This window comes from Leiobunum rupestre, chromosome 6 (genome assembly GCF_980474605.1).
Source record: "Leiobunum rupestre chromosome 6, qqLeiRupe1.1.hap1, whole genome shotgun sequence".
Lineage (NCBI taxonomy): Eukaryota > Metazoa > Arthropoda > Arachnida > Opiliones > Sclerosomatidae > Leiobunum > Leiobunum rupestre.
In genome coordinates, this window is record NC_143389.1 from 4,977,854 (window position 1) to 5,001,879 (window position 24,026).

General features: G+C 44.2%; 1 protein-coding gene and 32 non-coding genes across 33 annotated transcripts; all 33 read left to right on the forward strand.

Moving 5' to 3' along the window:
* The first annotated feature begins 1,088 nt into the window (after window positions 1–1,088).
* LOC149938860 (uncharacterized) lies at window positions 1,089–8,644 on the forward strand. Its single transcript, XM_090179021.1, has 3 exons — window positions 1,089–1,661; window positions 1,756–2,449; window positions 8,412–8,644. Exons 1-3 carry the CDS (start codon window positions 1,089–1,091, stop codon window positions 8,642–8,644), a joined length of 1,500 nt encoding a protein of 499 aa, XP_090035147.1.
* A 2,601-nt stretch (window positions 8,645–11,245) lies between these two features.
* Window positions 11,246–11,316, forward strand: TRNAG-GCC (transfer RNA glycine (anticodon GCC)). The gene has a single exon. It is a non-coding gene; the product is annotated as a tRNA-Gly (tRNA).
* Window positions 11,317–11,450: 134 nt separating this feature from the next.
* On the forward strand, window positions 11,451–11,521 carry TRNAG-GCC (transfer RNA glycine (anticodon GCC)). The gene has a single exon. It is a non-coding gene; the product is annotated as a tRNA-Gly (tRNA).
* A 545-nt stretch (window positions 11,522–12,066) lies between these two features.
* Window positions 12,067–12,137, forward strand: TRNAG-GCC (transfer RNA glycine (anticodon GCC)). Its single transcript has one exon. It is a non-coding gene; the product is annotated as a tRNA-Gly (tRNA).
* Window positions 12,138–12,477: 340 nt separating this feature from the next.
* Window positions 12,478–12,548, forward strand: TRNAG-GCC (transfer RNA glycine (anticodon GCC)). The gene has a single exon. It is a non-coding gene; the product is annotated as a tRNA-Gly (tRNA).
* A 133-nt stretch (window positions 12,549–12,681) lies between these two features.
* Window positions 12,682–12,752, forward strand: TRNAG-GCC (transfer RNA glycine (anticodon GCC)). The gene has a single exon. It is a non-coding gene; the product is annotated as a tRNA-Gly (tRNA).
* Window positions 12,753–12,887: 135 nt separating this feature from the next.
* TRNAG-GCC (transfer RNA glycine (anticodon GCC)) lies at window positions 12,888–12,958 on the forward strand. The gene has a single exon. It is a non-coding gene; the product is annotated as a tRNA-Gly (tRNA).
* Window positions 12,959–13,092: 134 nt separating this feature from the next.
* On the forward strand, window positions 13,093–13,163 carry TRNAG-GCC (transfer RNA glycine (anticodon GCC)). Its single transcript has one exon. It is a non-coding gene; the product is annotated as a tRNA-Gly (tRNA).
* A 339-nt stretch (window positions 13,164–13,502) lies between these two features.
* Window positions 13,503–13,573, forward strand: TRNAG-GCC (transfer RNA glycine (anticodon GCC)). The gene has a single exon. It is a non-coding gene; the product is annotated as a tRNA-Gly (tRNA).
* A 136-nt stretch (window positions 13,574–13,709) lies between these two features.
* TRNAG-GCC (transfer RNA glycine (anticodon GCC)) lies at window positions 13,710–13,780 on the forward strand. Its single transcript has one exon. It is a non-coding gene; the product is annotated as a tRNA-Gly (tRNA).
* Window positions 13,781–13,914: 134 nt separating this feature from the next.
* On the forward strand, window positions 13,915–13,985 carry TRNAG-GCC (transfer RNA glycine (anticodon GCC)). Its single transcript has one exon. It is a non-coding gene; the product is annotated as a tRNA-Gly (tRNA).
* Window positions 13,986–14,119: 134 nt separating this feature from the next.
* On the forward strand, window positions 14,120–14,190 carry TRNAG-GCC (transfer RNA glycine (anticodon GCC)). Its single transcript has one exon. It is a non-coding gene; the product is annotated as a tRNA-Gly (tRNA).
* Window positions 14,191–14,325: 135 nt separating this feature from the next.
* On the forward strand, window positions 14,326–14,396 carry TRNAG-GCC (transfer RNA glycine (anticodon GCC)). Its single transcript has one exon. It is a non-coding gene; the product is annotated as a tRNA-Gly (tRNA).
* A 134-nt stretch (window positions 14,397–14,530) lies between these two features.
* On the forward strand, window positions 14,531–14,601 carry TRNAG-GCC (transfer RNA glycine (anticodon GCC)). The gene has a single exon. It is a non-coding gene; the product is annotated as a tRNA-Gly (tRNA).
* Window positions 14,602–14,734: 133 nt separating this feature from the next.
* On the forward strand, window positions 14,735–14,805 carry TRNAG-GCC (transfer RNA glycine (anticodon GCC)). The gene has a single exon. It is a non-coding gene; the product is annotated as a tRNA-Gly (tRNA).
* A 132-nt stretch (window positions 14,806–14,937) lies between these two features.
* Window positions 14,938–15,008, forward strand: TRNAG-GCC (transfer RNA glycine (anticodon GCC)). Its single transcript has one exon. It is a non-coding gene; the product is annotated as a tRNA-Gly (tRNA).
* A 336-nt stretch (window positions 15,009–15,344) lies between these two features.
* Window positions 15,345–15,415, forward strand: TRNAG-GCC (transfer RNA glycine (anticodon GCC)). Its single transcript has one exon. It is a non-coding gene; the product is annotated as a tRNA-Gly (tRNA).
* Window positions 15,416–15,550: 135 nt separating this feature from the next.
* On the forward strand, window positions 15,551–15,621 carry TRNAG-GCC (transfer RNA glycine (anticodon GCC)). The gene has a single exon. It is a non-coding gene; the product is annotated as a tRNA-Gly (tRNA).
* A 334-nt stretch (window positions 15,622–15,955) lies between these two features.
* On the forward strand, window positions 15,956–16,026 carry TRNAG-GCC (transfer RNA glycine (anticodon GCC)). Its single transcript has one exon. It is a non-coding gene; the product is annotated as a tRNA-Gly (tRNA).
* Window positions 16,027–16,160: 134 nt separating this feature from the next.
* Window positions 16,161–16,231, forward strand: TRNAG-GCC (transfer RNA glycine (anticodon GCC)). The gene has a single exon. It is a non-coding gene; the product is annotated as a tRNA-Gly (tRNA).
* A 338-nt stretch (window positions 16,232–16,569) lies between these two features.
* TRNAG-GCC (transfer RNA glycine (anticodon GCC)) lies at window positions 16,570–16,640 on the forward strand. Its single transcript has one exon. It is a non-coding gene; the product is annotated as a tRNA-Gly (tRNA).
* A 337-nt stretch (window positions 16,641–16,977) lies between these two features.
* TRNAG-GCC (transfer RNA glycine (anticodon GCC)) lies at window positions 16,978–17,048 on the forward strand. The gene has a single exon. It is a non-coding gene; the product is annotated as a tRNA-Gly (tRNA).
* Window positions 17,049–17,182: 134 nt separating this feature from the next.
* On the forward strand, window positions 17,183–17,253 carry TRNAG-GCC (transfer RNA glycine (anticodon GCC)). Its single transcript has one exon. It is a non-coding gene; the product is annotated as a tRNA-Gly (tRNA).
* A 541-nt stretch (window positions 17,254–17,794) lies between these two features.
* Window positions 17,795–17,865, forward strand: TRNAG-GCC (transfer RNA glycine (anticodon GCC)). The gene has a single exon. It is a non-coding gene; the product is annotated as a tRNA-Gly (tRNA).
* Window positions 17,866–18,000: 135 nt separating this feature from the next.
* On the forward strand, window positions 18,001–18,071 carry TRNAG-GCC (transfer RNA glycine (anticodon GCC)). Its single transcript has one exon. It is a non-coding gene; the product is annotated as a tRNA-Gly (tRNA).
* Window positions 18,072–18,406: 335 nt separating this feature from the next.
* TRNAG-GCC (transfer RNA glycine (anticodon GCC)) lies at window positions 18,407–18,477 on the forward strand. The gene has a single exon. It is a non-coding gene; the product is annotated as a tRNA-Gly (tRNA).
* A 339-nt stretch (window positions 18,478–18,816) lies between these two features.
* Window positions 18,817–18,887, forward strand: TRNAS-GCU (transfer RNA serine (anticodon GCU)). The gene has a single exon. It is a non-coding gene; the product is annotated as a tRNA-Ser (tRNA).
* A 543-nt stretch (window positions 18,888–19,430) lies between these two features.
* TRNAG-GCC (transfer RNA glycine (anticodon GCC)) lies at window positions 19,431–19,501 on the forward strand. Its single transcript has one exon. It is a non-coding gene; the product is annotated as a tRNA-Gly (tRNA).
* A 538-nt stretch (window positions 19,502–20,039) lies between these two features.
* TRNAS-GCU (transfer RNA serine (anticodon GCU)) lies at window positions 20,040–20,110 on the forward strand. Its single transcript has one exon. It is a non-coding gene; the product is annotated as a tRNA-Ser (tRNA).
* Window positions 20,111–20,448: 338 nt separating this feature from the next.
* TRNAG-GCC (transfer RNA glycine (anticodon GCC)) lies at window positions 20,449–20,519 on the forward strand. The gene has a single exon. It is a non-coding gene; the product is annotated as a tRNA-Gly (tRNA).
* A 1,560-nt stretch (window positions 20,520–22,079) lies between these two features.
* Window positions 22,080–22,150, forward strand: TRNAG-GCC (transfer RNA glycine (anticodon GCC)). Its single transcript has one exon. It is a non-coding gene; the product is annotated as a tRNA-Gly (tRNA).
* A 744-nt stretch (window positions 22,151–22,894) lies between these two features.
* Window positions 22,895–22,965, forward strand: TRNAG-GCC (transfer RNA glycine (anticodon GCC)). Its single transcript has one exon. It is a non-coding gene; the product is annotated as a tRNA-Gly (tRNA).
* A 954-nt stretch (window positions 22,966–23,919) lies between these two features.
* Window positions 23,920–23,990, forward strand: TRNAG-GCC (transfer RNA glycine (anticodon GCC)). Its single transcript has one exon. It is a non-coding gene; the product is annotated as a tRNA-Gly (tRNA).
* The last annotated feature ends 36 nt before the right edge of the window (window positions 23,991–24,026 follow it).

Sequence of the window (24,026 nt, forward strand, 5' to 3'; positions counted from 1 at the left end):
ATCACATCCTTAGACCTTCGATCTGGGTACTGGCAGGTACCCATGGATGAAAAGAGCATAGAGAAGACTGGATTCATCACCCGCATAGGAAAGTTTGAATTCCTAAAAATTCCGTTTGGACTTAGTGGGGCTCCGGCTACATTCCAACGCATGATGAACGTCGTCTTCCCAATAGCAGACAGGAAAACCCACGGAATAATCGTATACTTCGACGATGTGACTACAGTCGCCTCAGGTTGGGAAAAACATTTAAACGATCTCAATTATGTATTTGGTACCCTCGAAGCAGAAGGACTAACCGTTCGCCACGATAAATGCAGCTACGCCATGAAGGAAGTAACCCTACTCGGACATCTCGTGGGTAACGGAGGAATCAAACCAGACCTGGCCAAAGTCCAAGCATTGGAAGGTTATCCTCGACCGAAAAACACAAAGGAGGTACAGCGCTTCCTCGGCTTCGTAGGGTGGTTTCGTAAGTTTATTGCTCAATTCTCAACAATCGCGGCACCACTCAACCAACTAAAAAGGAAAGGGCAACCGTTTGTCTGGGGCGAGGAACAACAGAGCGCTTTTGAAACATTACGGGACTGCTTAATTAAACCACCCATTCTAGCGATGCCTAAAGAAGTTGGGCGATACATCATACACACGGATGCTAGCTCTAAAGGTCTTGGAGCAGTTTTATTGCAGGAGCAAGACGGAGAGAAACGAGTCATCCAATATGCGAGTCGAAGCTTAAATGAACACGAACAACGATACTCTAACACCGAAAAGGAGTGCCTAGCAGTAGTTTGGGCCGTTCGCAAATTCCGCCCATATATCGACAGCCTGCCATACACCGTGTTGACTGATCATCAAACGCTACGGTGGCTGATGACAGCCAAGGAGTTGAATGGATGTTTAGCCCGCTGGGCCTTGCAACTTCAAAGTCAGGATCTGACCATTACCTATCAGCCAGGCATCTTGAATCAACTGGCAGATCCCCTCTCCAGGAATTTTTCGGAAGAAACCTGTCTGACGGAAATCCAAGCGACCAGATTGGGACTGACAGACGGATGGAAAACCGGGTAAATCAATCGGAACAAAATATGAAAACTAACACATTGTCCAATTACCTAGACTACGCCAAAGACAATGTTCCAACTAAGGAGAAGACGTTAGGACAACTGACGGCTGTCCATATTAACCCACTACCAGAAGACCCGCAGATCTGCCTCTTCAGCAAAAACGAGTGGGCTGAACACCAGCAGGCGGATTTGGAACTCCAACCTCTATTCATCGAAGTAGAAACCACTCCCAACGTCACAGAGTACGAACTCACCAATGGGCTTCTTTACCGCAAGGCCCACGGCGAGGGTGCCGCTCCAAAACTAGTTGTTCCAGCTAACTGTTACGCCAAAATCGTTCAGACTTACCATTATTCGCGATTCGCCGGACACCAAGGAATTACCAAAACTTTCCTCGGCATCAGCTCGCGTTACTATTGGAAGGGAATGCGAAAACACATTTCCAACTACGTTAAAGGGTGCAACGTCTGTCAACGCACAAAAACCGAACGACGGAAACCACCAGGATACATGATGTCAGCCAAAGTCCGAGGACCTTGGGAACTCGTTGGTATCGACTTAATGGGTCCGTTCCCTCCGTCAGAAGATGGGAACGTATACCTGCTTGTGATGGTGGATTACTTTACCGGGTAAGAACTAACATTCGTCTAGCAAACGATAAAAATAAGTAGTACTACGATAAACATAGAAGGGAATTAACATACAATCCAAAGCATCCGCTCATATCTCCCACAAATTAGCACCAAAATTCGACGGACCCTTTAGGATCCGGCAGCGATTAAATGACCTCACCTACGAATTGGAAAGCCCAGACGACCACAGTATCATCGGTCGATATCATATAACGAAACTTAAGGTCTACCATAGCCAAACGTGGCCGATAGTGATAGACGACCCTCCAGACGACATGGTTAATGCCCACCAGCAACCCTCAACGTCTACCAGCAACCAAAGGGTAAGGCCCCTCAAACGAAAACAATTATCCCCATTACGGGCCCCTAAACCTAGAAAAAGGAAAGTTAGGATAGATAACCAAGATAAGCCAAAAGAGTACTGTGATAATGACCCCTGCTTGTTAGAAACCAGTAATGTTATGGAACTTTTCTGGATTTCATGCGATCAATGCAACCAGTGGTATCATACATTTTGTATAGGTAAAGAGGAACGCGCATACAGCGACGACGATTATATCTGTTATAAATGTTCCGATTGCAACTTCTTATCTCAATTTTGCAGAATGACCGACTATAATCAACCTACACCTCCTAACCAATTCGAACATCCCGGACAACAAAGACAACGTCCACAGTATCGACCAGCTACCATGTATCGGATATCCAGGAGAGGCTGCCGCTTCCCAAATCCCTATGGAAGCCAGCCAGGTAAGAGGTATTCCGCTTCTAGACCAGCAAACAAACCTATTTTTCTGTCCGAAGTCGAGTTCCATCTCCCTCCAGATGAAACCCGTTACTCCCATTCCGGAGACAACCCTAATAGCCAACCCAAACCTGAGTTAGCCCTGTAAAATAAGTGGGTAACACAAGCTAAATTGCTGATAACTCTTTTATTTATTAACTTAATTCCTTACACGTCAACTCTCTCTCTAAAATTCAAAACTCAACTGACTCTTAATTTTTTCAAAACCTCACTTCACGCGTTTACAAATCATTCGAAATCACGCGCTATCCGATATTACATTCTCTTTATATTCATTTCTTATAATTTTAAACTAACACATTCCAAATATATTACATACCTACCCCCAACCGAAATAAACACGTCCTCGTGTTTGGTTTTTTTTTATACATTTCAAAACACACAAAACAAATACCAATGCATTTCTTAAATTTTGTCAAAAGTTTTCTTCCTTTAATACGATGAATAGTTCATAGTGCATTCGGTTTCCTTATTTGATAATTTTTAAGTCCATTTTCAAAATCGTTAGTTGTATTTTTCGTCGAATCATCGTTTAAACGTAGCATTTCTTCAATCTGTTGTGATGGACAACGCTAATCTTGTCATCGGAATCTCTCACGATCCTGTAATTAACGGGCCCGATGATTTCTTTAACTGTATAAGGTCCGACCCATGGTTTATGGAACTTGGCGCTTTGCCCAGGTGGACAATATGGATTGTAAAGCCAAACGCGATCTCCGGGTTGATAGGCAGTGAAATTGACGCGAGTGTCATATTGTTTCTTCTGATCGTTTTGTTTCTTTTTAATTCGAGTAGCGACAAACTCATGAACACGAGTCATTTCCTCTTCCATACTTCTCAAATACGTGGCTGGTGATTGTGGTCTATTCATTTCTACTTCAAGAAAGAGTTCTGGTGGAAGCTTCGCTTCTCGGCCTGTCGCCAATTTATACGGGGTGACTCCCGTCGAACTGTGAATGCTCCCTCTTAGAGACACCAATATATATGGTAGCCAATCTTCCCAGTCGTTGTGTTCCTTGGCGATGTACATGGTTATTTTTTCCTCCAAAGTTCGGTTTTGACGCTCTGATAATCCATCAGACTGAGGATGATAAGGCGACGTTCGGTTTCTTTGGATGCCCAGTTTTTCACAAAATTTTTTAAACATTTCAGGTATTCCCCATGACGCGACGTAGTGTAAGAGCGCTGTTATAATGGTTTCAGTTTTTTCGTCTGGAAGAGCGTAAGCTTCGGGCCACTTTGTGAAATAATCGGAGACGGTTAGAACGTACTTGTTTCCTTGTTTCGATGGTATAAGTGGTCCAATAACATCAACTCCGACCTTCTCAAACGCGCGGCCAACTTCGATATTTATCATGGGTGCCACCTGGTATTGATGGGGAGGTTTAGTTTGAGCACATGCTATGCATTCCCTACACCATTGAGTAATGTCTTCGCTCATCAGGGGCCACCAAAACTGTTTCTGAATGGCGTTTTGTGTCTTTTCTCTTCCGCGATGTCCAGAGTAGGGAGCGTCGTGAAATTCGTGTAAGAGGTTCGGAATTAAATTTGCTGGTACTACAATTTGGGAGTGGTTAGTGTCTCGCTTCCTTCTACGCATCAGTCCGTTTTCCTGGTATAAATCGGCAGAATTTCTCCACAGATATAAGAAGCGGCGATTTTCTTCTCCTTTCAACTCTTCAGGTGTTGGCTTCTCACCGGTTATCAATTTTGTAGTTAATTTACTGATGTCGGGATCATTTGTTTGTAGTGCCTGAAGTTCGCCGAGGGTAATTTTTGGTGTAAAGCAGAACGTAGCGTTGATCGTTTCAGAAAACGTTTGGTCTTTTTTTTGGTTTAAATTTTCGGGCAAACGCGATAAAGCGTCGACATTAGCGTGTTTCTTTCCACTTCGATAACGGACTTCATAATCGTATTCTTCCAATTTAAGAATCCAACGTGCGAACTTACCACGCGGTTCCTTCATGTTACGAAGCCAGACCAACGGGTTGTGGTCACTAATGATGACAAAATGACGTCCGAAAAGAAACGGGCGAAACTTTTCGATAGCATAAATTACAGCCAACATTTCTCTTTCGACCGTAGAATAATTTTTTTCACTTCTGTTCAGGGATCGACTTTCATAAGCGATAACTCTATCTTGTCCGTGTTGAATTTGTGACAGTATTCCACCAATTCCGCGACAGGAGGCGTCGGTTTCAACTCGAAACTCAGTTTGGAAATCTGGGTACGCTAAGATCGGTGGTGAAATTAATCGTTGTTTTAAAATGTCAAACGCTTCCTGGCATTCCATTGTCCATTTGAATCCATTTTTCGGTTTTAATAAATCGTTAAGTGGTGCGGCGATGTAAGCGAAATTTCTGACAAACTTTCGGTAGTACGACGAGAGACCGAGAAACGATTGTACATCTTTGGTTGATCGTGGAGTAGGCCAATCAGCCACCTTCGATGTATTTTTCAAGTTAGGTTTTATTCCTGAACCAGAGACGATATGTCCCAAATATTCGATTTCGGTCTTGCAGAAAAAGCACTTGCTTGGCTTAAGTTTTATACCGTTGGACTCGAAACGAAGGAAAACCTTTTCTAATCGTTCCAAATGTTCAGCAAAATTAGACGAGAACACTGACGTCATCCAAATATATCAAACAAATCTCCCATTGAAGCCCGCGTAGAATACACTCCATAAGTCTTTGAAACGTGCTGGGGGCGTTCGAGAGTCCAAAGGGCATTTTATTAAACTCAAATAAACCTTTCGTTGTAACAAATGCCGTTTTTTCCTTATCTCTCGGATCCATTCCAATCTGCCAATATCCGGACGCCAGATCCAAAGTAGTAAAAATCGTAGCTCCCGAGAGAGAATCCAGTGTTTCACTTATTCGAGGTAAAGGGTATGCGTCTTTTTTCGTCACGTCGTTTAAAGAACGGTAATCCACGCAAAATCGCCATGAATTATCTTTTTTCTTGACTAATATTACAGGCGCAGCCCAAAGACTGAAACTCGGTGATATTATTCCGTTTTCCAACATTACATTTAGTTGATTGTTAACAATCTCCTTCTGCGAATCTGGAACGCGATACTGTCGCTTTTTGATAGGTTGAGCTTCCCCCGTATTGATTTTATGTTGGACGTGTGTCACAAATCCCAGGTCATATTCGTTTTTCGAAAAAATATTGTCGTAACGACAGAGTAATTTCAGTAGGTCCTCTGTTTCTTGCGGCTGTAAACAAGTATTTTCCAGATTAAAATTGTCAAAATTAAAGGTTGTTGTTTGTATTTCTCGGGTGGGCAGCGGCAACGCAGCTTGAACCTCTCGCACTTGGTGTAAAGTTCCAATTACACAGTCTTTGTATATTTTGGCTGGCGCCGAGCCGGTATTCATTAGTCTGACGAATAATGAGTCCGTGGACGTATCGACAAGACTCCTTCCTAGGTCCAAGGTATTCGCTTGACGGAAACTTTCAATGGGTTCAATCACACCGCACGATGTTCCGAAGTTGCGTAATTGGAAGTTGGGGTTGTCCTTGACTATCATCCCTTTAACCACAATTTCATGATTTGCGGGAATTTCCACTTCCTCAGCTAACGCTATTCTACATATAACCGTATCAGCCGAATGCAAAGTTTTAATCAATGGAAGCGCAACATCTCTGATTTGAAGTACCTTTCTCTCAAAATCGAGCTTGACTTCCAAAAAGTCGAGCAGGTCACATCCAATAACGCAATTATTTACAAGACCTTCGGCAATGTAGACGGGCCACGACTGTTTAATATTTCCGAAACCGTACTCTATTGTAACACTGCCCAAAACCTTTATTACTTCTCCCGTTACTGAATAGATTTTAGTTTCGCTTTCGTCGGTGCTAAGCTCAGAATTTATTCCAAGGTCAAAAGCCAAAGATGCTCTGATGATGCTAATAGAAGACCCACTGTCTATAAGACTAGAAACTGGTGTTCCGTTGACTTCCACCATCGAGTAATAGGTAATTCCAGAACGTCCTTTTACCTGCATTGCCTGGTTTGGACGTTTTGATTCGGTATTTTCTTGATTGCGATCGAAAAAACTTGAAGCTCCTCGACAATGCTCAATTGGGTCTCGAGTATTTACGCTACGATTTTCTCTAACGGTATCCTCGATTCGCCAGCGATAGTAACAATCTCTTTGGAGGTGACCTTTCTCTTGACAATAAAAACATGTGGGTCTTGAATCCAGGCTTTCCTGCTGAGACCAGCCGTAATTTGGTGCAGCGTAACGTTGCTGGTAGGGTCGGGAACTTCGGTTCCTCGGGGATCCATAACGCGAAAAATAGTACCCAGGTGCAGCGTTACGAGGCGCGTTGTAACGAGAGGGGTAGTATGGATTACCGTTGTAACTGGCGGAACTGTATTGAGGTGGGTTGTTCGGACGATACAAATCGTGAAGCGCGTTCGCCGGTTGATGATATCGTTCAAGGCGCAGGCAGCGACTTCACTGGCAAGTTGAGAAACGGTAGCTTGCAAGGAGTTGAAATCTCTGTTTGTCGAAAACGTAGACGGATCATCCGGTAAATTTTCACCTACACCCTGAAGCGTCTCTGGTCGACGGTAACGTGGATCATTTCGCTTCATTTCTTGAAAAGCCTGCAGACGTTTTGCCACCGACAACGCCTTAGCGAGATCATTAGGGTTTGCTTGGTGTACCCCATCTTGTAGGTTAGATTGCAGACCGTATAGAAACTGTTCGAAAACCAAAATTTCATACGCGTTAGGGTTCAATCCAGGCATGGCTCTCTCAACGAGTCTTCGAAGGTCCTGACAGAAATCATCTAAATGCTCGTTCGGTTGCTGGAATCTGGCTCGGAATCCCATTACGTGTAGTCTTTGTCGTTCAGGTTGTAAAAAGGCATCCATCAAAGTTTGAACCAATAAGGCGTACATACTCTTCTGTTGCGGTGTTAAATTGTCGTACATATTAAACGCTCGACCGTATAAGAACGTAGGTAAAGCTCTGCATTTCCTCGCGTCATCCCATTCGTTCGCCGCTGCACATACTTCAAAATACTTCATCCATACTCCAAAATCTCCTTCTCCATTGTACTTTTCCGGGGCAGCGTTTACGTTCGGCAGATGTAAGGCGTGTGGTGGCTCAACTCGACGTGGCATTTTTTAACGGGGGGAAAAGTCGTATTTTTAAACTCACGAATAAATGAGGAATCCCACCGCTGCCACCAATGTAAAATAAGTGGGTAACACAAGCTAAATTGCTGATAACTCTTTTATTTATTAACTTAATTCCTTACACGTCAACTCTCTCTCTAAAATTCAAAACTCAACTGACTCTTAATTTTTTCAAAACCTCACTTCACGCGTTTACAAATCATTCGAAATCACGCGCTATCCGATATTACATTCTCTTTATATTCATTTCTTATAATTTTAAACTAACACATTCCAAATATATTACCATGTATCGGATATCCAGGGGAGGCTGCCGCTTCCCAAATCCCTATGGAAGCCAGCCAGGTAAGAGGTATTCCGCTTCTAGACCAGCAAACAACCCTACTTTTCTGTCCGAAGTCGAGTTCCATCTCCCTCCAGATGAAACCCGTTACTCCCATTCCGGAGACAACCCTAATAGCCAACCCAAACCTGAGTTAGCCCTAACAACCACCACCTCTAGACGGGGATCTAATCAAACAACCTCCTAAACCACCATTACTGGAAAACCCAACCTTCAGGAACCCCGGGAAAATGGACTATACAGACCAAACCCCAATCCTAGCGGAACAATTAAGGGATAGGATCAGAACGAGTTACGCGTCTAATTTCCATTTCGATTCCGAACCCCCAAGTCAGGAAAACGGAAAACAACCAAGGGCAAACACTAGCTCCCAAAAACCAAACTACTATCCATTCTTTTTCAACCATAGATGGTCACATGGGTCTGGCACCAGTTCCTCGGACTCCCTTGCCTTGGGCTGTGCCTTTCCCCTGTGCAGGCACCCCACGAGCAATACAGGCAACTGCCAACCTGAAGGAACCCTATCTTCAGTCGGCAGAGGCACCTGGCCGAACAAACACACCCACTGGTCAAACACGACCTTACCTAATGCAATCAGAGCGAGGGACTAATCTTCATCTGGCAGCCACCCGAATGATGTGATCGATCCAGTGCTACCAGCAGAGAGTCGACACAAGCGGAAACGAAAGCCAAAATTGATCGACAAATCCAAATTTAATTTTACGGAGAAGATACGACAGTGCCAGCTAGATGGGGGACGTTCAACTCAAACCAGGCGCTTTTGGGAATGCCACAGCTCTTTCGGCGATGATCCCAAATATACCGAGATGGTACACCGCCACTATTGTACGAAATGCCAGGACTACGGCCACATCGACAGCGAATGCCGTCCATCAAAAGCAACATCTGAGGTAAATGGAAAGCCGTCACAAGCCACCCAAACCATCAACGCGAAGGATCCGAGGAAAAACCCATTCCTTCAACACCTATATCCACCATCACCTCCATCTGGTAGGAAACAACGAGCCACCAACCGACCATAAGAACAAAAACCACAAGGTGAATTTGTCATAGGTTTTTGTTTTGGTTTGAACAATCGGCTCCATAAACAAGAAGAACATTGTCAAGAGTTTTTTTTTTGAGAAATCGTTATCGTGTTTTGTTTAAATAGCTCATTTTTATTGAAAATTATTATCGATTCAATCTCAGCTAAATTACTGTTAAGGAATCAAATTGGTATTAAGTGGGAGTTCCGAAGTGCGATTTAATTTGCCGTCGGCACAACGTCGTTTCACAGTCGGAATTGTATGTATATGAAGTTAGCCCAACGTCGTTTCGGAGTCGGAAATTTGCCTTTGTGAAGTCGCTCATAGTCATTTCTGAGTCGGCCCATAGTCATTTCGGAGTCGGCCCATAGTCATTTCGGAGTCGGCCCATAGTCATTTCGGAGTCGGCCCATAGTCATTTCGGAGTCGGCCCATAGTCATTTCGGAGTCGGCCCATAGTCATTTCGGAGTCGGCCCATAGTCATTTCGGAGTCGGCCCATAGTCATTTCGGAGTCGGCCCATAGTCATTTCGGAGTCGGCCCATAGTCATTTCGGAGTCGGCCCATAGTCATTTCGGAGTCGGCCCATAGTCATTTCGGAGTCGGCCCATAGTCATTTCGGAGTCGGCCCATAGTCATTTCGGAGTCGGCCCATAGTCATTTCGGAGTCGGCCCATAGTCCTTTCGGAGTCGGCCCATAGTCCTTTCGGAGTCGGCCCATAGTCCTTTCGGAGTCGGCCCATAGTCCTTTCGGAGTCGGCCCATAGTCCTTTCGGAGTCGGCCCATAGTCCTTTCGGAGTCGGCCCATAGTCCTTTCGGAGTCGGCCCATAGTCCTTTCGGAGTCGGCCCATAGTCCTTTCGGAGTCGGCCCATAGTCCTTTCGGAGTCGGCCCATAGTCCTTTCGGAGTCGGCCCATAGTCCTTTCGGAGTCGGCCCATAGTCCTTTCGGAGTCGGCCCATAGTCCTTTCGGAGTCGGCCCATAGTCCTTTCGGAGTCGGCCCATAGTCCTTTCGGAGTCGGCCCATAGTCCTTTCGGAGTCGGCCCATAGTCCTTTCGGAGTCGGCCCATAGTCCTTTCGGAGTCGGCCCATAGTCCTTTCGGAGTCGGCCCATAGTCCTTTCGGAGTCGGCCCATAGTCCTTTCGGAGTCGGCCCATAGTCCTTTCGGAGTCGGCCCATAGTCCTTTCGGAGTCGGCCCATAGTCCTTTCGGAGTCGGCCCATAGTCCTTTCGGAGTCGGCCCATAGTCCTTTCGGAGTCGGCCCATAGTCCTTTCGGAGTCGGCCCATAGTCCTTTCGGAGTCGGCCCATAGTCCTTTCGGAGTCGGCCCATAGTCCTTTCGGAGTCGGCCCATAGTCCTTTCGGAGTCGGCCCATAGTCCTTTCGGAGTCGGCCCATAGTCCTTTCGGAGTCGGCCCATAGTCCTTTCGGAGTCGGCCCATAGTCCTTTCGGAGTCGGCCCATAGTCCTTTCGGAGTCGGCCCATAGTCCTTTCGGAGTCGGCCCATAGTCCTTTCGGAGTCGGCCCATAGTCCTTTCGGAGTCGGCCCATAGTCCTTTCGGAGTCGGCCCATAGTCCTTTCGGAGTCGGCCCATAGTCCTTTCGGAGTCGGCCCATAGTCCTTTCGGAGTCGGCCCATAGTCCTTTCGGAGTCGGCCCATAGTCCTTTCGGAGTCGGCCCATAGTCCTTTCGGAGTCGGCCCATAGTCCTTTCGGAGTCGGCCCATAGTCCTTTCGGAGTCGGCCCATAGTCCTTTCGGAGTCGGCCCATTGTCCTTTCGGAGTCGGCCCATTGTCCTTTCGGAGTCGGCCCATAGTCCTTTCGGAGTCGGCCCATAGTCCTTTCGGAGTCGGCCCATAGTCCTTTCGGAGTCGGCCCATAGTCCTTTCGGAGTCGGCCCATAGTCCTTTCGGAGTCGGCCCATAGTCCTTTCGGAGTCGGCCCATAGTCCTTTCGGAGTCGGCCCATAGTCCTTTCGGAGTCGGCCCATAGTCCTTTCGGAGTCGGCCCATAGTCCTTTCGGAGTCGGCCCATAGTCCTTTCGGAGTCGGCCCATTGGTTTTTTTTACAAGAAGCTGCTATAACGAAATCGTTAAGATAAGAAGCCGCGTTTTTTTTTCTTCCCGGGGTATAACGAACTCGTTTAAAAATCATTTTTGTCCTTTTACTAAATATATAACCGCGTAACAAGCGTTGGTGGTTCAGTGGTAGAATTCTCGCCTGCCAAGCGGGTGACCCCGGTTCGATTCCCGGCCAACGCGTTGGATTCTTTCACAAGAAGATGCCATAACGAATTCGTTAAAATAAAAAGCCGCGTTTTTTTTCTTCCCGGGGTATTACGAACTCGTTTAAAAATCATTTTTGTCCTTTTACTAAATATATAACCGAGTAACAAGCGTTGGTGGTTCAGTGGTAGAATACTCGCCTGCCACGCGGGTAACCCGGGTTCGATTCCCGGCCAACGCATTGGATTCTTTCACAAGAAGCTGATATAACGAATTCGTTAAGATAAAAAGCAGCGTTATTTTTCTTCCCGGGGTATTACGAACTCGTTTAAAAATCATTTTTGTCCTTTTACTAAATCTATAACCGCGTAACAAGCGTTGGTGGCTCAGTGGTAAAATACTCGACTGCCACGCGGGTGACAAGGGTTCGATTCCCGGCCAACGCATTGGATTCTTTCACAAGAAGCTGCCATAACGAAATCGTTAAGATAAAAAGCCGCGTTTTTTTTCTTCCCGGGGTATTACGAACTCGTTTAAAAATCATTTTTGTCCTTTTACTAAATATATAACCGCGTATCAAGCGTTGGTGGTTCAGTGGTAGAATACTCGCCTGCCACTCGGGTGACCCGAGTTCGATTTCCGGCCAACGAATTGGATTCTTTCACAAGAAGCTGCTATAACGAAATCGTTAAGATAGGAAACCGCGTTTTTTTTTCTTCCCGGGGTATTACGAAATCGTTTAAAAATCATTTTTGTCCTTTTACTAAATATATAACCGCGTAACAAGCGTTGGTGGTTCAGTGGTAGAATACTCGCCTGCCACGCGGGTGACCCGGGTTCGATTTCCGGCCAACGCATTGGATTCTTTCACAAGAAGCTGCTATAACGAAATCGTTAAGATAAAAAGCCGCGTTTTTTTTCTTCCCGGGGTATTACGAACTCGTTTAAAAATCATTTTTGTCCTTTTACTAAATATATAACCGCGTATCAAGCGTTGGTGGTTCAGTGGTAGAATACTCGCCTGCCACTCGGGTGACCCGAGTTCGATTTCCGGCCAACGAATTGGATTCTTTCACAAGAAGCTGCTATAACGAAATCGTTAAGATAGGAAACCGCGTTTTTTTTTCTTCCCGGGGTATTACGAAATCGTTTAAAAATCATTTTTGTCCTTTTACTAAATATATAACCGCGTAACAAGCGTTGGTGGTTCAGTGGTAGAATACTCGCCTGCCACGCGGGTGACCCGGGTTCGATTTCCGGCCAACGCATTGGATTCTTTCACAAGAAGCTGCCATAACGAAATCGTTAAGATAAAAAGGCGGTTTTTTTTCTTCCCGGGGTATTACGAACTCGTTTAAAAATCATTTTTGTCCTTTTACTAAATATATAACCGCGTTACTAGCGTTGGTGGTTCAGTGGTAGAATACTCGCCTGCCACGCGGATGACCCGGGTTCGATTCCCGGCCAACGCATTGGATTCTTTCACAAGAAGCTGCCATAACGAAATCGTTAAGATAAAAAGCCGCGTTTTTTTCTCTCCCCGGGGTATTACGAAATCGTTTAAAAACCATTTTTGTCCTTTTACTAAATATATAACCGCGTAACAAGCGTTGGTGGTTCAGTGGTAGAATTCTCGCCTGCCAAGCGGGTGACCCCGGTTCGATTCCCGGCCAACGCGTTGGATTCTTTCACAAGAAGATGCCATAACGAATTCGTTAAAATAAAAAGCCGCGTTTTTTTTCTTCCCGGGGTATTACGAACTCGTTTAAAAATCATTTTTGTCCTTTTACTAAATATATAACCGAGTAACAAGCGTTGGTGGTTCAGTGGTAGAATACTCGCCTGCCACGCGGGTAACCCGGGTTCGATTCCCGGCCAACGCATTGGATTCTTTCACAAGAAGCTGATATAACGAATTCGTTAAGATAAAAAGCAGCGTTATTTTTCTTCCCGTGGTATTACGAACTCGTTTAAAAATCATTTTTGTCCTTTTACTAAATCTATAACCGCGTAACAAGCGTTGGTGGCTCAGTGGTAAAATACTCGACTGCCACGCGGGTGACAAGGGTTCGATTCCCGGCCAACGCATTGGATTCTTTCACAAGAAGCTGCCATAACGAAATCGTTAAGATAAAAAGCCGCGTTTTTTTTCTTCCCGGGGTATTACGAACTCGTTTAAAAATCATTTTTGTCCTTTTACTAAATATATAACCGCGTATCAAGCGTTGGTGGTTCAGTGGTAGAATACTCGCCTGCCACTCGGGTGACCCGGGTTCGATTTCCGGCCAACGCATTGGATTCTTTCACAAGAAGCTGCTATAACGAAATCGTTAAGATAGGAAACCGCGTTTTTTTTTTCTTCCCGGGGTATTACGAAATCGTTTAAAAATCATTTTTGTCCTTTTACTAAATATATAACCGCGTAACAAGCGTTGGTGGTTCAGTGGTAGAATACTCGCCTGCCACGCGGGTGACCCGGGTTCGATTTCCGGCCAACGCATTGGATTCTTTCACAAGAAGCTGCTATAACGAAATCGTTAAGATAAAAAGCCGCGTTTTTTTTCTTCCCGGGGTATTACGAACTCGTTTAAAAATCATTTTTGTCCTTTTACTAAATATAAAACCGCGTTACAAGCGTTGGTGGTTCAGTGGTAGAATACTCGCCTGCCACGCGGGTGACCCGGGTTCGATTTCCGGCCAACGCATTGGATTCTTTCACAAGAAGCTGCCATAACGAAATCGTTAAGATAAAAAGGCGGTTTTTTTTTCTTCCCGGGGTATTACGAACTCGTTTAAAAATCATTTTTGTCCTTTTACTAAATATATAACCGCGTTACTAGCGTTGGTGGTTCAGTGGTAGAATACTCGCCTGCCACGCGGGTGACCCGGGTTCGATTCCCGGCCAACGCATTGGATTCTTTCACAAGAAGCTGCCATAACGAAATCGTTAAGATAAAAAGCCGCGTTTTTTTCTCTCCCCGGGGTATTACGAAATCGTTTAAAAACCATTTTTGTCCTTTTACTAAACATATAACCTTGTAACAAGCGTTGGTGGTTCAGTGGTAGAATACTCGCCTGCCACGCGGGTGACCCGGGTTCGATTTCCGGCCAACGCATTGGATTCTTTCACTAGAAGCTGCTATAACGAAATCGTTAAGATAAAAAGCCGCGTTTTTTTTCTTCCCGGGGTATTACGAACTCGTTTAAAAATCATTTTTGTCCTTTTACTAAATATATAACCGCGTTACAAGCGTTGGTGGTTCAGTGGTAGAATACTCGACTGCCACGCGGGTGACCCGGGTTCGATTCCCGGCCAACGCATTGGATTCTTTCACAAGAAGCTGCCATAACGAAATCGTTAAGATTAAAAGCCGCTTTTTTTTCTTCCCGGGGTATTACGAACTCGTTTAAAAATCATTTTTGTCCTTTTACTAAATATATAACCGCGTGACAAGCGTTGGTGGTTCAGTGGTAGAATACTCGCCTGCCACGCGGTAGACCCGGGTTCGATTCCCGGCCAACGCATTAGATTCTTTCCCAAGAAGCTGCTATTACGAAGTCGTTAAGATAAAAAGCCGTTTTTTTTCTTCCCGGGGTATTACGAACTCGTTTAAAAATCATTTTTGTCCTTTTACTAAATATATAACCGCGTAACAAGCGTTGGTGGTTCAGTGGTAGAATACTCGCCTGCCACGCGGGTGACCCGGGTTCGATTCCCGGCCAACGCATTGGATTCTTTCCCAAGAAGCTGCTTTTACGAAGTCGTTAAGATAAAAAGCCGTTTTTTTTCTTCCCGGGGTATTACGAACTCGTTTAAAAATCATTTTTTCATTTTACTAAATATATAACCGCGTAGCAAGCGTTGGTGGTTCAGTGGTAGAATACTCGCGTGCCACGCGGGTAACCCGGGTTAGATTCCCGGCCAACGCATTGGATTCTTTCACAAGAAGCTGATATAACGAATTCGTTAAGATAAAAAGCCGCGTTTTCTTTCTTCCCGGGGTATTGCGAACTCGTTTAAAAATCATTTTTGTCCTTTTACTAAATATATAACCTCGTAACAAGCGTTGGTGGTTCAGTGGTAGGATACTCGCTTGCCACGCGGGTGACCCGGGTTCGATTCCCGGCCAACGCATTGGATTCTTTCACGAGAAGCTGTTATAACGAAATCGTTAAGATAAGAAGACGCGTTTTTTTTTCTTCCCGGGGTATTACGAAATCGTTTAAAAATCATTTTTGTCCTTTTACTAAATATATAACCTCGTAACAAGCGTTGGTGGTTCAGTGGTAGAATACTCGCCTGCCACGCGGGTAACCCGGGTTCGATTCCCGGCCAACGCATTGGATTCTTTCACAAGAAGCTGATATAACGAATTCGTTAAGATAAAAAGCCGCTTTTTTTCCCGGGGTATTACGAACTCGTTTAAAAATCATTTTTGTCTTTTTACTAAATATATAACCGCGTGACAAGCGTTGGTGGTTCAGTGGTAGAATACTCGCCTGCCACGCGGTTAACCCGGGTTCGATTCCCGGCCAAAGCATTGGATTCTTTATCAAGAAGCTGCCATAACGATATCGTTAAGATAAAAAGCCGCGTTTTTTTTCTTCCCGGGGTATTACGAACTCGTTTAAAAATTATTTTTGTCCTTTAACTAAATATATAACCGCGTAACAAGCGTTGGTGGTTCAGTGGTAGAATACTCGCCTGCCACGCGGGTCACCCGGGTTCGATTCCCGGCCAACGCATTGGATTCTTTCACAAGAAGCTGCTATAACGAAATCGTTAAGATAAGAAGCAACGTTTTTTTTCTTCCCGGGGTATTACGAAATCGTTTAAAAATCATTTTTGTCCTATGACTAAATATATAACCTCGTAACAAGCGTTGGTGGTTCAGTGGTAGAATACTCGCCTGCCACGCGGGTAACCCGGGTTCGATTCCCGGCCAACGCATTGGATTCTTTCACAAGAAGATGCCATAACGAATTCGTTAAAATAAAAAGCCGCTTTTTGTTTCTTCCCGGGGTATTACGAAATCGTTTAGAAATCATTTTTGTCCTTTTACTAAATTAAAACCGCGTAACAAGCGTTGGTGGTTCAGTGGTAGAATACTCGCATGCCACGCGGGTAACCCGAGTTCGATTCCTGGCCAACGCATTGGATTCTTTCACAAGAAGCTGATATAACGAATTCGTTAAGATAAAAAGCCGCGTTTTTCTTCTTCCCAGGGTATTACGAACTCGTTTAAAAATCATTTTTGTCCTTTTACTAAATATATAACCGAGTAGCAAGTGTTGGTGGTTCAGTGGTAGAATACTCGCCTGCCACGCGGGTAACCCGGGTTCGATTCCCGGCCAACGCATTGTATTCTTTCAAAAGAAGCTGTTATAACGAATTCGTTAAGATAAAAAGCCGTTTTTTTTCTTCCCGGGGTATTACGAACTCGTTTAAAAATTATTTTTGTCCTTTAACTAAATATATAACCTTGTAACAAGCGTTACTGGTTCAGTGGTAGAATACTCGCCTGCCACGTGGGTAACCCGGGTTCGATTCCCGGCCAACGCATTGGATTCTTTATCAAGAAGCTGCCATAACGATATCGTTAAGATAAAAAGCCGCGTTTTTTTTCTTCCCGGGGTATTACGAACTCGTTTAAAAATCATTTTTGTCCTTTTACTAAATATATAACCGCGTGGCAAGCATTGGTGGTTCAGTGGTAGAATACTCGCCTGCCACGCGGGTGACCCGGGTTCGATTCCCGGCCAACGCATTGGATTCTTTATCAAGAAGCTGCCATAACGATATCGTTAAGATAAAAAGCCGCGTTTTTTTTCTTCCCGGGGTATTACGAACTCGTTTAAAAATTATTTTTGTCCTTTAACTAAATATTCAACCGCGTAACAAGCGTTGGTGGTTCAGTGGTAGAATACTCGCCTGCCACGCGGGTCACCCGGGTTCGATTCCCGGCCATCGCATTGGATTCTTTCACAAGAAGCTGCTATAACGAAATCGTTAAGATAAGAAGCAACGTTTTTTTTCTTCCCGGGGTATCACGAAATCGTTTAAAAATCATTTTTGTCCTTTTACTAAATATATAACCTCGTAACAAGCGTTGGTGGTTCTCTGGTAGAATACTCGCATGCCACGCGGGTAACCCGGGTTCGATTTCCGGCCAACGCATTGGATTCTTTCCCAAGAAGCTGCTTTTACGAAGTCGTTAAGATAAAAAGCCGTTTTTTTTCTTCCCGGGGTATTACGAACTCGTTTAAAAATCATTTTTTCCTTTTACTAAATATATAACCGCGTAGCAAGCGTTGGTGGTTCAGTGGTAGAATACTCGCGTGCCACGCGGGTAACCCGGTTTAGATTCCCGGCCAACGCATTGGATTCTTTCACAAGAAGCTGATATAACGAATTCGTTAAGATAAAAAGCCGCGTTTTCTTTCTTCCCGGGGTATTGCGAACTCGTTTAAAAATCATTTTTGTCCTTTTACTAAATATATAACCTCGTAACAAGCGTTGGTGGTTCAGTGGTAGAATACTCGCTTGCCACGCGGGTGACCCGGGTTCGATTCCCGGCCAACGCATTGGATTCTTTCACGAGAAGCTGTTATAACGAAATCGTTAAGATAAGAAGACGCGTTTTTTTTTCTTCCCGGGGTATTACGAAATCGTTTAAAAATCATTTTTGTCCTTTTACTAAATATATAACCTCGTAACAAGCGTTGGTGGTTCAGTGGTAGAATACTCGCCTGCCACGCGGGTAACCCGGGTTCGATTCCCGGCCAACGCATTGGATTCTTTCACAAGAAGCTGATATAACGAATTCGTTAAGATAAAAAGCCGTTTTTTTTTCCCGGGGTATTACGAACTCGTTTAAAAATCATTTTTGTCTTTTTACTAAATATATAACCGCGTGACAAGCGTTGGTGGTTCAGTGGTAGAATACTCGCCTGCCACGCGGTTAACCCGGGTTCGATTCCCGGCCAAAGCATTGGATTCTTTATCAAGAAGCTGCCATAACGATATCGTTAAGATAAAAAGCCGCGTTTTTTTTCTTCCCGGGGTATCACGAACTCGTTTAAAAATTATTTTTGTCCTTTAACTAAATATATAACCGCGTAACAAGCGTTGGTGGTTCAGTGGTAGAATACTCGCCTGCCACGCGGGTCACCCGGGTTCGATTCCCGGCCAACGCATTGGATTCTTTCACAAGAAGCTGATATAACGAATTCGTTATGATAAAAAGCCGCGTTTTTCTTCTTCCCAGGGTATTACGAACTCGTTTAAAAATCATTTTTGTCCTTTTACTAAATATATAACCGAGTAGCAAGTGTTGGTGGTTCAGTGGTAGAATACTCGCATGCCACGCGGGTAACCCGAGTTCGATTCCCGGCCAACGCATTGGATTCTTTCACAAGAAGCTGATATAACGAATTCGTTAAGATAAAAAGCCGCGTTTTTCTTCTTCCCAGGGTATTACGAACTCGTTTAAAAATCATTTTTGTCCTTTTACTAAATATATAACCGAGTAGCAAGTGTTGGTGGTTCAGTGGTAGAATACTCGCCTGCTACGCGGGTAACCCGGGTTCGATTCCCGGCCAACGCATTGGATTCTTTCAAAAGAAGCTGTTATAACGAATTCGTTAAGATAAAAAGCCGTTTTTTTTTCTTCCCGGGGTATTACGAACTCGTTTAAAAATTATTTTTGTCCTTTAACTAAATATATAACCTTGTAACAAGCGTTACTGGTTCAGTGGTAGAATACTCGCCTGCCACGTGGGTAACCCGGGTTTGATTCCCGGCCAACGCATTGGATTCTTTATCAAGAAGCTGCCATAACGATATCGATAAGATAAAAAGCCGCGTTTTTTTTCTTCCCGGGGTATTACGAACTCGTTTAAAAATTATTTTTGTCCTTTAACTAAATATACAACCGCGTAACAAGCGTTGGTGGTTCAGTGGTAGAATACTCGCCTGCCACGCCGGTCACCCGGGTTCGATTCCCGGCCATCGCATTGGATTCTTTCACAAGAAGCTGCTATAACGAAATCGTTAAGATAAGAAGCAACGTTTTTTTTCTTCCCGGGGTATTACGAAATCGTTTAAAAATCATTTTTGTCCTTTTACTAAATATATAACCGCGTAACAAGCGTTGGTGGTTCACTGGTAGAATACTCGCCTGCCACGCGGGTGACCCGGGTTCGATTCCCGGCCAACGCATTGGATTCTTTCCCAAGAAGCTGCTATTACGAAGTCGTTAAGATAAAAAGCCGTTTTTTTTCTCCCGGGGTATTACGAACTCGTTTAAAAATCATTTTTGTCATTTTACTAAATATATAACCGCGTAACAAGCGTTGGTGGTTCAGTTTTAGAATACTCGCCTGCCAAGCGGGTGACCCGTCCGTTTCCGGGACAACGCATTGGATTCTTTCACTAGAAGCTGCTATAACGAAATCGTTAAGATAAAAAGCCAGGTTTTTTTCTTCCCGGGGTATTACGAACTCGTTTAAAAATCATTTTTGTCCTTTTACTAAATATATAACCGCGTAACACGCGTTTATGGTTAAGTGGTAGAATACTCGCCTGCCACGCGGGTGACCCGGGTTCGATACCCGGCCAACGCATTGGATTCTTTCACAAGAAGCTGCTATAACGAAATCGTTAAGATAAGCAGTTGCGTTTATTTTCTTCCCGGGGTATTACGAACTCGTTTAAAAATCATTTTTGTCCTTTTACTAAATATATAACCGCGTAACAAGCGTTGGTGGTTCAGTGGTAGAATACTCGCCTGCTACGCGGGTAACCCGGGTTCGATTCCCGGCCAACGCATTGGATTCTTTCAAAAGAAGCTGTTATAACGAATTCGTTAAGATAAAAAGCCGTTTTTTTTTCTTCCCGGGGTATTACGAACTCGTTTAAAAATTATTTTTGTCCTTTAACTAAATATATAACCTTGTAACAAGCGTTACTGGTTCAGTGGTAGAATACTCGCCTGCCACGTGGGTTACCCGGGTTTGATTCCCGGCCAACGCATTGGATTCTTTATCAAGAAGCTGCCATAACGATATCGTTAAGATAAAAAGCCGCGTTTTTTTTCTTCCCGGGGTATTACGAACTCGTTTAAAAATCATTTTTGTCCTTTTACTAAATATATAACCGCGTGGCAAGCATTGGTGGTTCAGTGGTAGAATACTCGCCTGCCACGCGGGTGACCCGGGTTCGATTCCCGGCCAACGCATTGGACTCTTTATCAAGAAGCTGCCATAACGATATCGTTAAGATAAAAAGCCGCGTTTTTTATCTTCCCGGGGTATTACGAACTCGTTTAAAAATTATTTTTGTCCTTTAACTAAATATACAACCGCGTAACAAGCGTTGGTGGTTCAGTGGTAGAATACTCGCCTGCCACGCCGGTCACCCGGGTTCGATTCCCGGCCATCGCATTGGATTCTTTCACAAGAAGCTGCTATAACGAAATCGTTAAGATAAGAAGCAACGTTTTTTTTCTTCCCGGGGTATTACGAAATCGTTTAAAAATCATTTTTGTCCTTTTACTAAATATATAACCTCGTAACAAGCGTTGGTGGTTCTGTGGTAGAATACTCGCATGCCACGCGGGTAACCCGTCCGTTTCCGGGACAACGCATTGGATTCTTTCACTAGAAGCTGCTATAACGAAATCGTTAAGATAAAAAGCCGGGTTTTTTTCTTCCCGGGGTATTACGAACTCGTTTAAAAATCATTTTTGTCCTTTTACTAAATATATAATCGCGTAACACGCGTTTATGATTAAGTGGTAGAATACTCGCCTGCCACGCGGGTAACCCGGGTTCGATACCCGGCCAACGCATTGGATTCTTTCACAAGAAGCTGCTATAACGAAATCGTTAAGATAAGCAGCCGCGTTTTTTTTCTTCCCGGGGTATTACGAACTCGTTTAAAAATTATTTTTGTCCTTTAACTAAATATATAACCGCGCAACAAGCGTTGGTGGTTCAGTGGTAGAATACTCGCCTGCCAAGCGGGTGACCCGTCCGTTTCCGGGACAACGCATTGGATTCTTTCACTAGAAGCTGCTGTAACTAAATCGTTAAGATAAAAAGCCAGGTTTTTTTCTTCCCGGGGTATTACGAACTCGTTTAAAAATCATTTTTGTCCTTTTACTAAATATATAACCGCGTAACACGCGTTTATGGTTAAGTGGTAGAATACTCGCCTGCCACGCGGGTGACCCGGGTTCGATACCCGGCCAACGCATTGGATTCTTTCACAAGAAGCTGCTATAACGAAATCGTTAAGATAAGCAGCCGCGTTTATTTTCTTCCCGGGGTATTACGAACTCGTTTAAAAATCATTTTTGTCCTTTTACTAAATATATAACCGCGTAACAAGCGTTGGTGGTTCAGTGGTAGAATACTCGCCTGCCAAGCGGGTGACCCGTCCGTTTCCGAGACAACGCATTGGATTCTTTCACTAGAAGCTGCTATAACGAAATCGTTAAGATAAAAAGCCGGGTTTTTTTCTTCCCGGGGTATTACGAACTCGTTTAAAAATCATTTTTGTCCTTTTACTAAATATATAACCGCGTAACACGCGTTTATGATTAAGTGGTAGAATACTCGCCTGCCACGCGGGTGACCCGGGTTCGATACCCGGCCAACGCATTTGATTCTTTCACAAGAAGCTGCTATAACGAAATCGTTAAGATAAGCAGCCGCGTTTTTTTTCTTCCCGGGGTATTGAGAACTCGTTTAAAAATTATTTTTGTCCTTTAACTAAATATATAACCGCGTAACAAGCGTTGGTGGTTCAGTGGTAGAATACTCGCCTGCCACGCGGGTCACCCGGGTTCGATTCCCGGCCAACGCATTGGATTCTTTCACAAAAAGCTGCTATAACGAAATCGTTAAGATAAGAAGCCACGTTTTTTTTCTTCCCGGGGTATTACGAACTCGTTTAAAAATCATTTTTGTCCTTTTACTAAATATATAACCGCGTAACAAGCGTTGGTGGTTCAGTGGTAGAATACTCGCCTGCCAAGCGGGTGACCCGTCCGTTTCCGGGACAACGCATTGGATTCTTTCACTAGAAGCTGCTATAACGAAATCGTTAAGATAAAAAGCCAGGTTTTTTTCTTCCCGGGGTATTACGAACTCGTTTAAAAATCATTTTTGTCCTTTTACTAAATATATAACCGCGTAACACGCGTTTATGGTTAAGTGGTAGAATACTCGCCTGCCCCGCGGGTGACCCGGGTTCGATACCCGGCCAACGCATTGGATTCTTTCACAAGAAGCTGCTATAACGAAATCGTTAAGATAAGCAGCCGCGTTTATTTTCTTCCCGGGGTATTACGAACTCGTTTAAAAATCATTTTTGTCCTTTTACTAAATATATAACCGCGTAACAAGCGTTGGTGGTTCAGTGGTAGAATACTCGCCTGCCAAGCGGGTGACCCGTCCGTTTCCGAGACAACGCATTGGATTCTTTCACAAGAAGCTGCTATAACGAAATCGTTAAGATAAGCAGCCGCGTTTATTTTCTTCCCGGGGTATTACGAACTCGTTTAAAAATCATTTTTGTCCTTTTACTAAATATATAACCGCGTAACAAGCGTTGGTGGTTCAGTGGTAGAATACTCGCCTGCCACGCGGGTCACCCGGGTTCGATTCCCGGCCAACGCATTGGATTCTTTCACAGAAAGCTGCTATAACGAAATCGTTAAGATAAGAAGCCACGTTTTTTTTCTTCCCGGGGTATTACGAAATCGTTTAAAAATCATTTTTGTCCTTTTACTAAATATATAACCTTGTAGCAAGGGTTGGTGGTTCAGTGGTAGAATACTCGCGTGCCACGCGGGTAGCCTTGGTTCGATTCCCAGCCAACGCATGGGATTCGTTCACAAGAAGATGCCATAATGAATTCGTTAAGATAAAAAGCCGCGTTTTTTTTCTTCCCGGGGTATTACGAACTCGTTTAAAAATCATTTTTGTCCTTTTACTAAATATGTAACCGCGTAACAAGCGTTGGTGGTTCAGTGGTAGATTACTTGCCGGCCACGCAGGTGACCCGGGTTCGATTCCCGGCCAACGCATTGGATTCTTTCACAAGAAGCTGCCATAACGAAATCGTAAAGATAAGAAGCCGCGTTTTTTTTCTTCCCGGGGTATAACGAAATCATTTAAAAATCATTTTATTCTTTTACTAAATATATGACCGCGTATCAAGCGTTGGTGTCTCAGTGGTAGAATACTCGCATGCCACGCGGGTAACCCGGGTTCGATTGCCGGCCAACGCATTGGATTATTTCACAAGAAGCTGATATAACGAATTCGTTAAGATAAAAAGCCGCGTTTTTTTTTCTTCCCGGGGTATTACGAACTCGTTTAAAAATCATTTTTGTCCTTTTACTAAATATATAACCGCGTAACACGCGTTTATGATTAAGTGGTAGAATACTCGCCTGCCACGCGGGTGACCCGGGTTTGATACCCGGCCAACGCATTTGATTCTTTCACAAGAAGCTGCTATAACGAAATCGTTAAGATAAGCAGCCGCGTTTTTTTTCTTCCCGGGGTATTGAGAACTCGTTTAAAAATTATTTTTGTCCTTTAACTAAATATATAACCGCGTAACAAGCGTTGGTGGTTCAGTGGTAGAATACTCGCCTGCCACGCGGGTCACCCGGGTTCGATTCCCGGCCAACGCATTGGATTCTTTCACAAAAAGCTGCTATAACGAAGTC

Bases quoted from the DNA above. Each gene is read 5' to 3' on its own strand.
- LOC149938860 (XM_090179021.1), top strand. From the start codon at position 1,089: ATGAAAACTAACACATTGTCCAATTACCTAGACTACGCCAAAGACAAT. The intron at 1,662-1,755 runs GTATACCTGCTT...CGATAAACATAG, and splicing joins CTCCGTCAGAAGATGGGAAC to AAGGGAATTAACATACAATC. The intron at 2,450-8,411 runs GTAAGAGGTATT...TTTCAACCATAG, and splicing joins TCCCTATGGAAGCCAGCCAG to ATGGTCACATGGGTCTGGCA.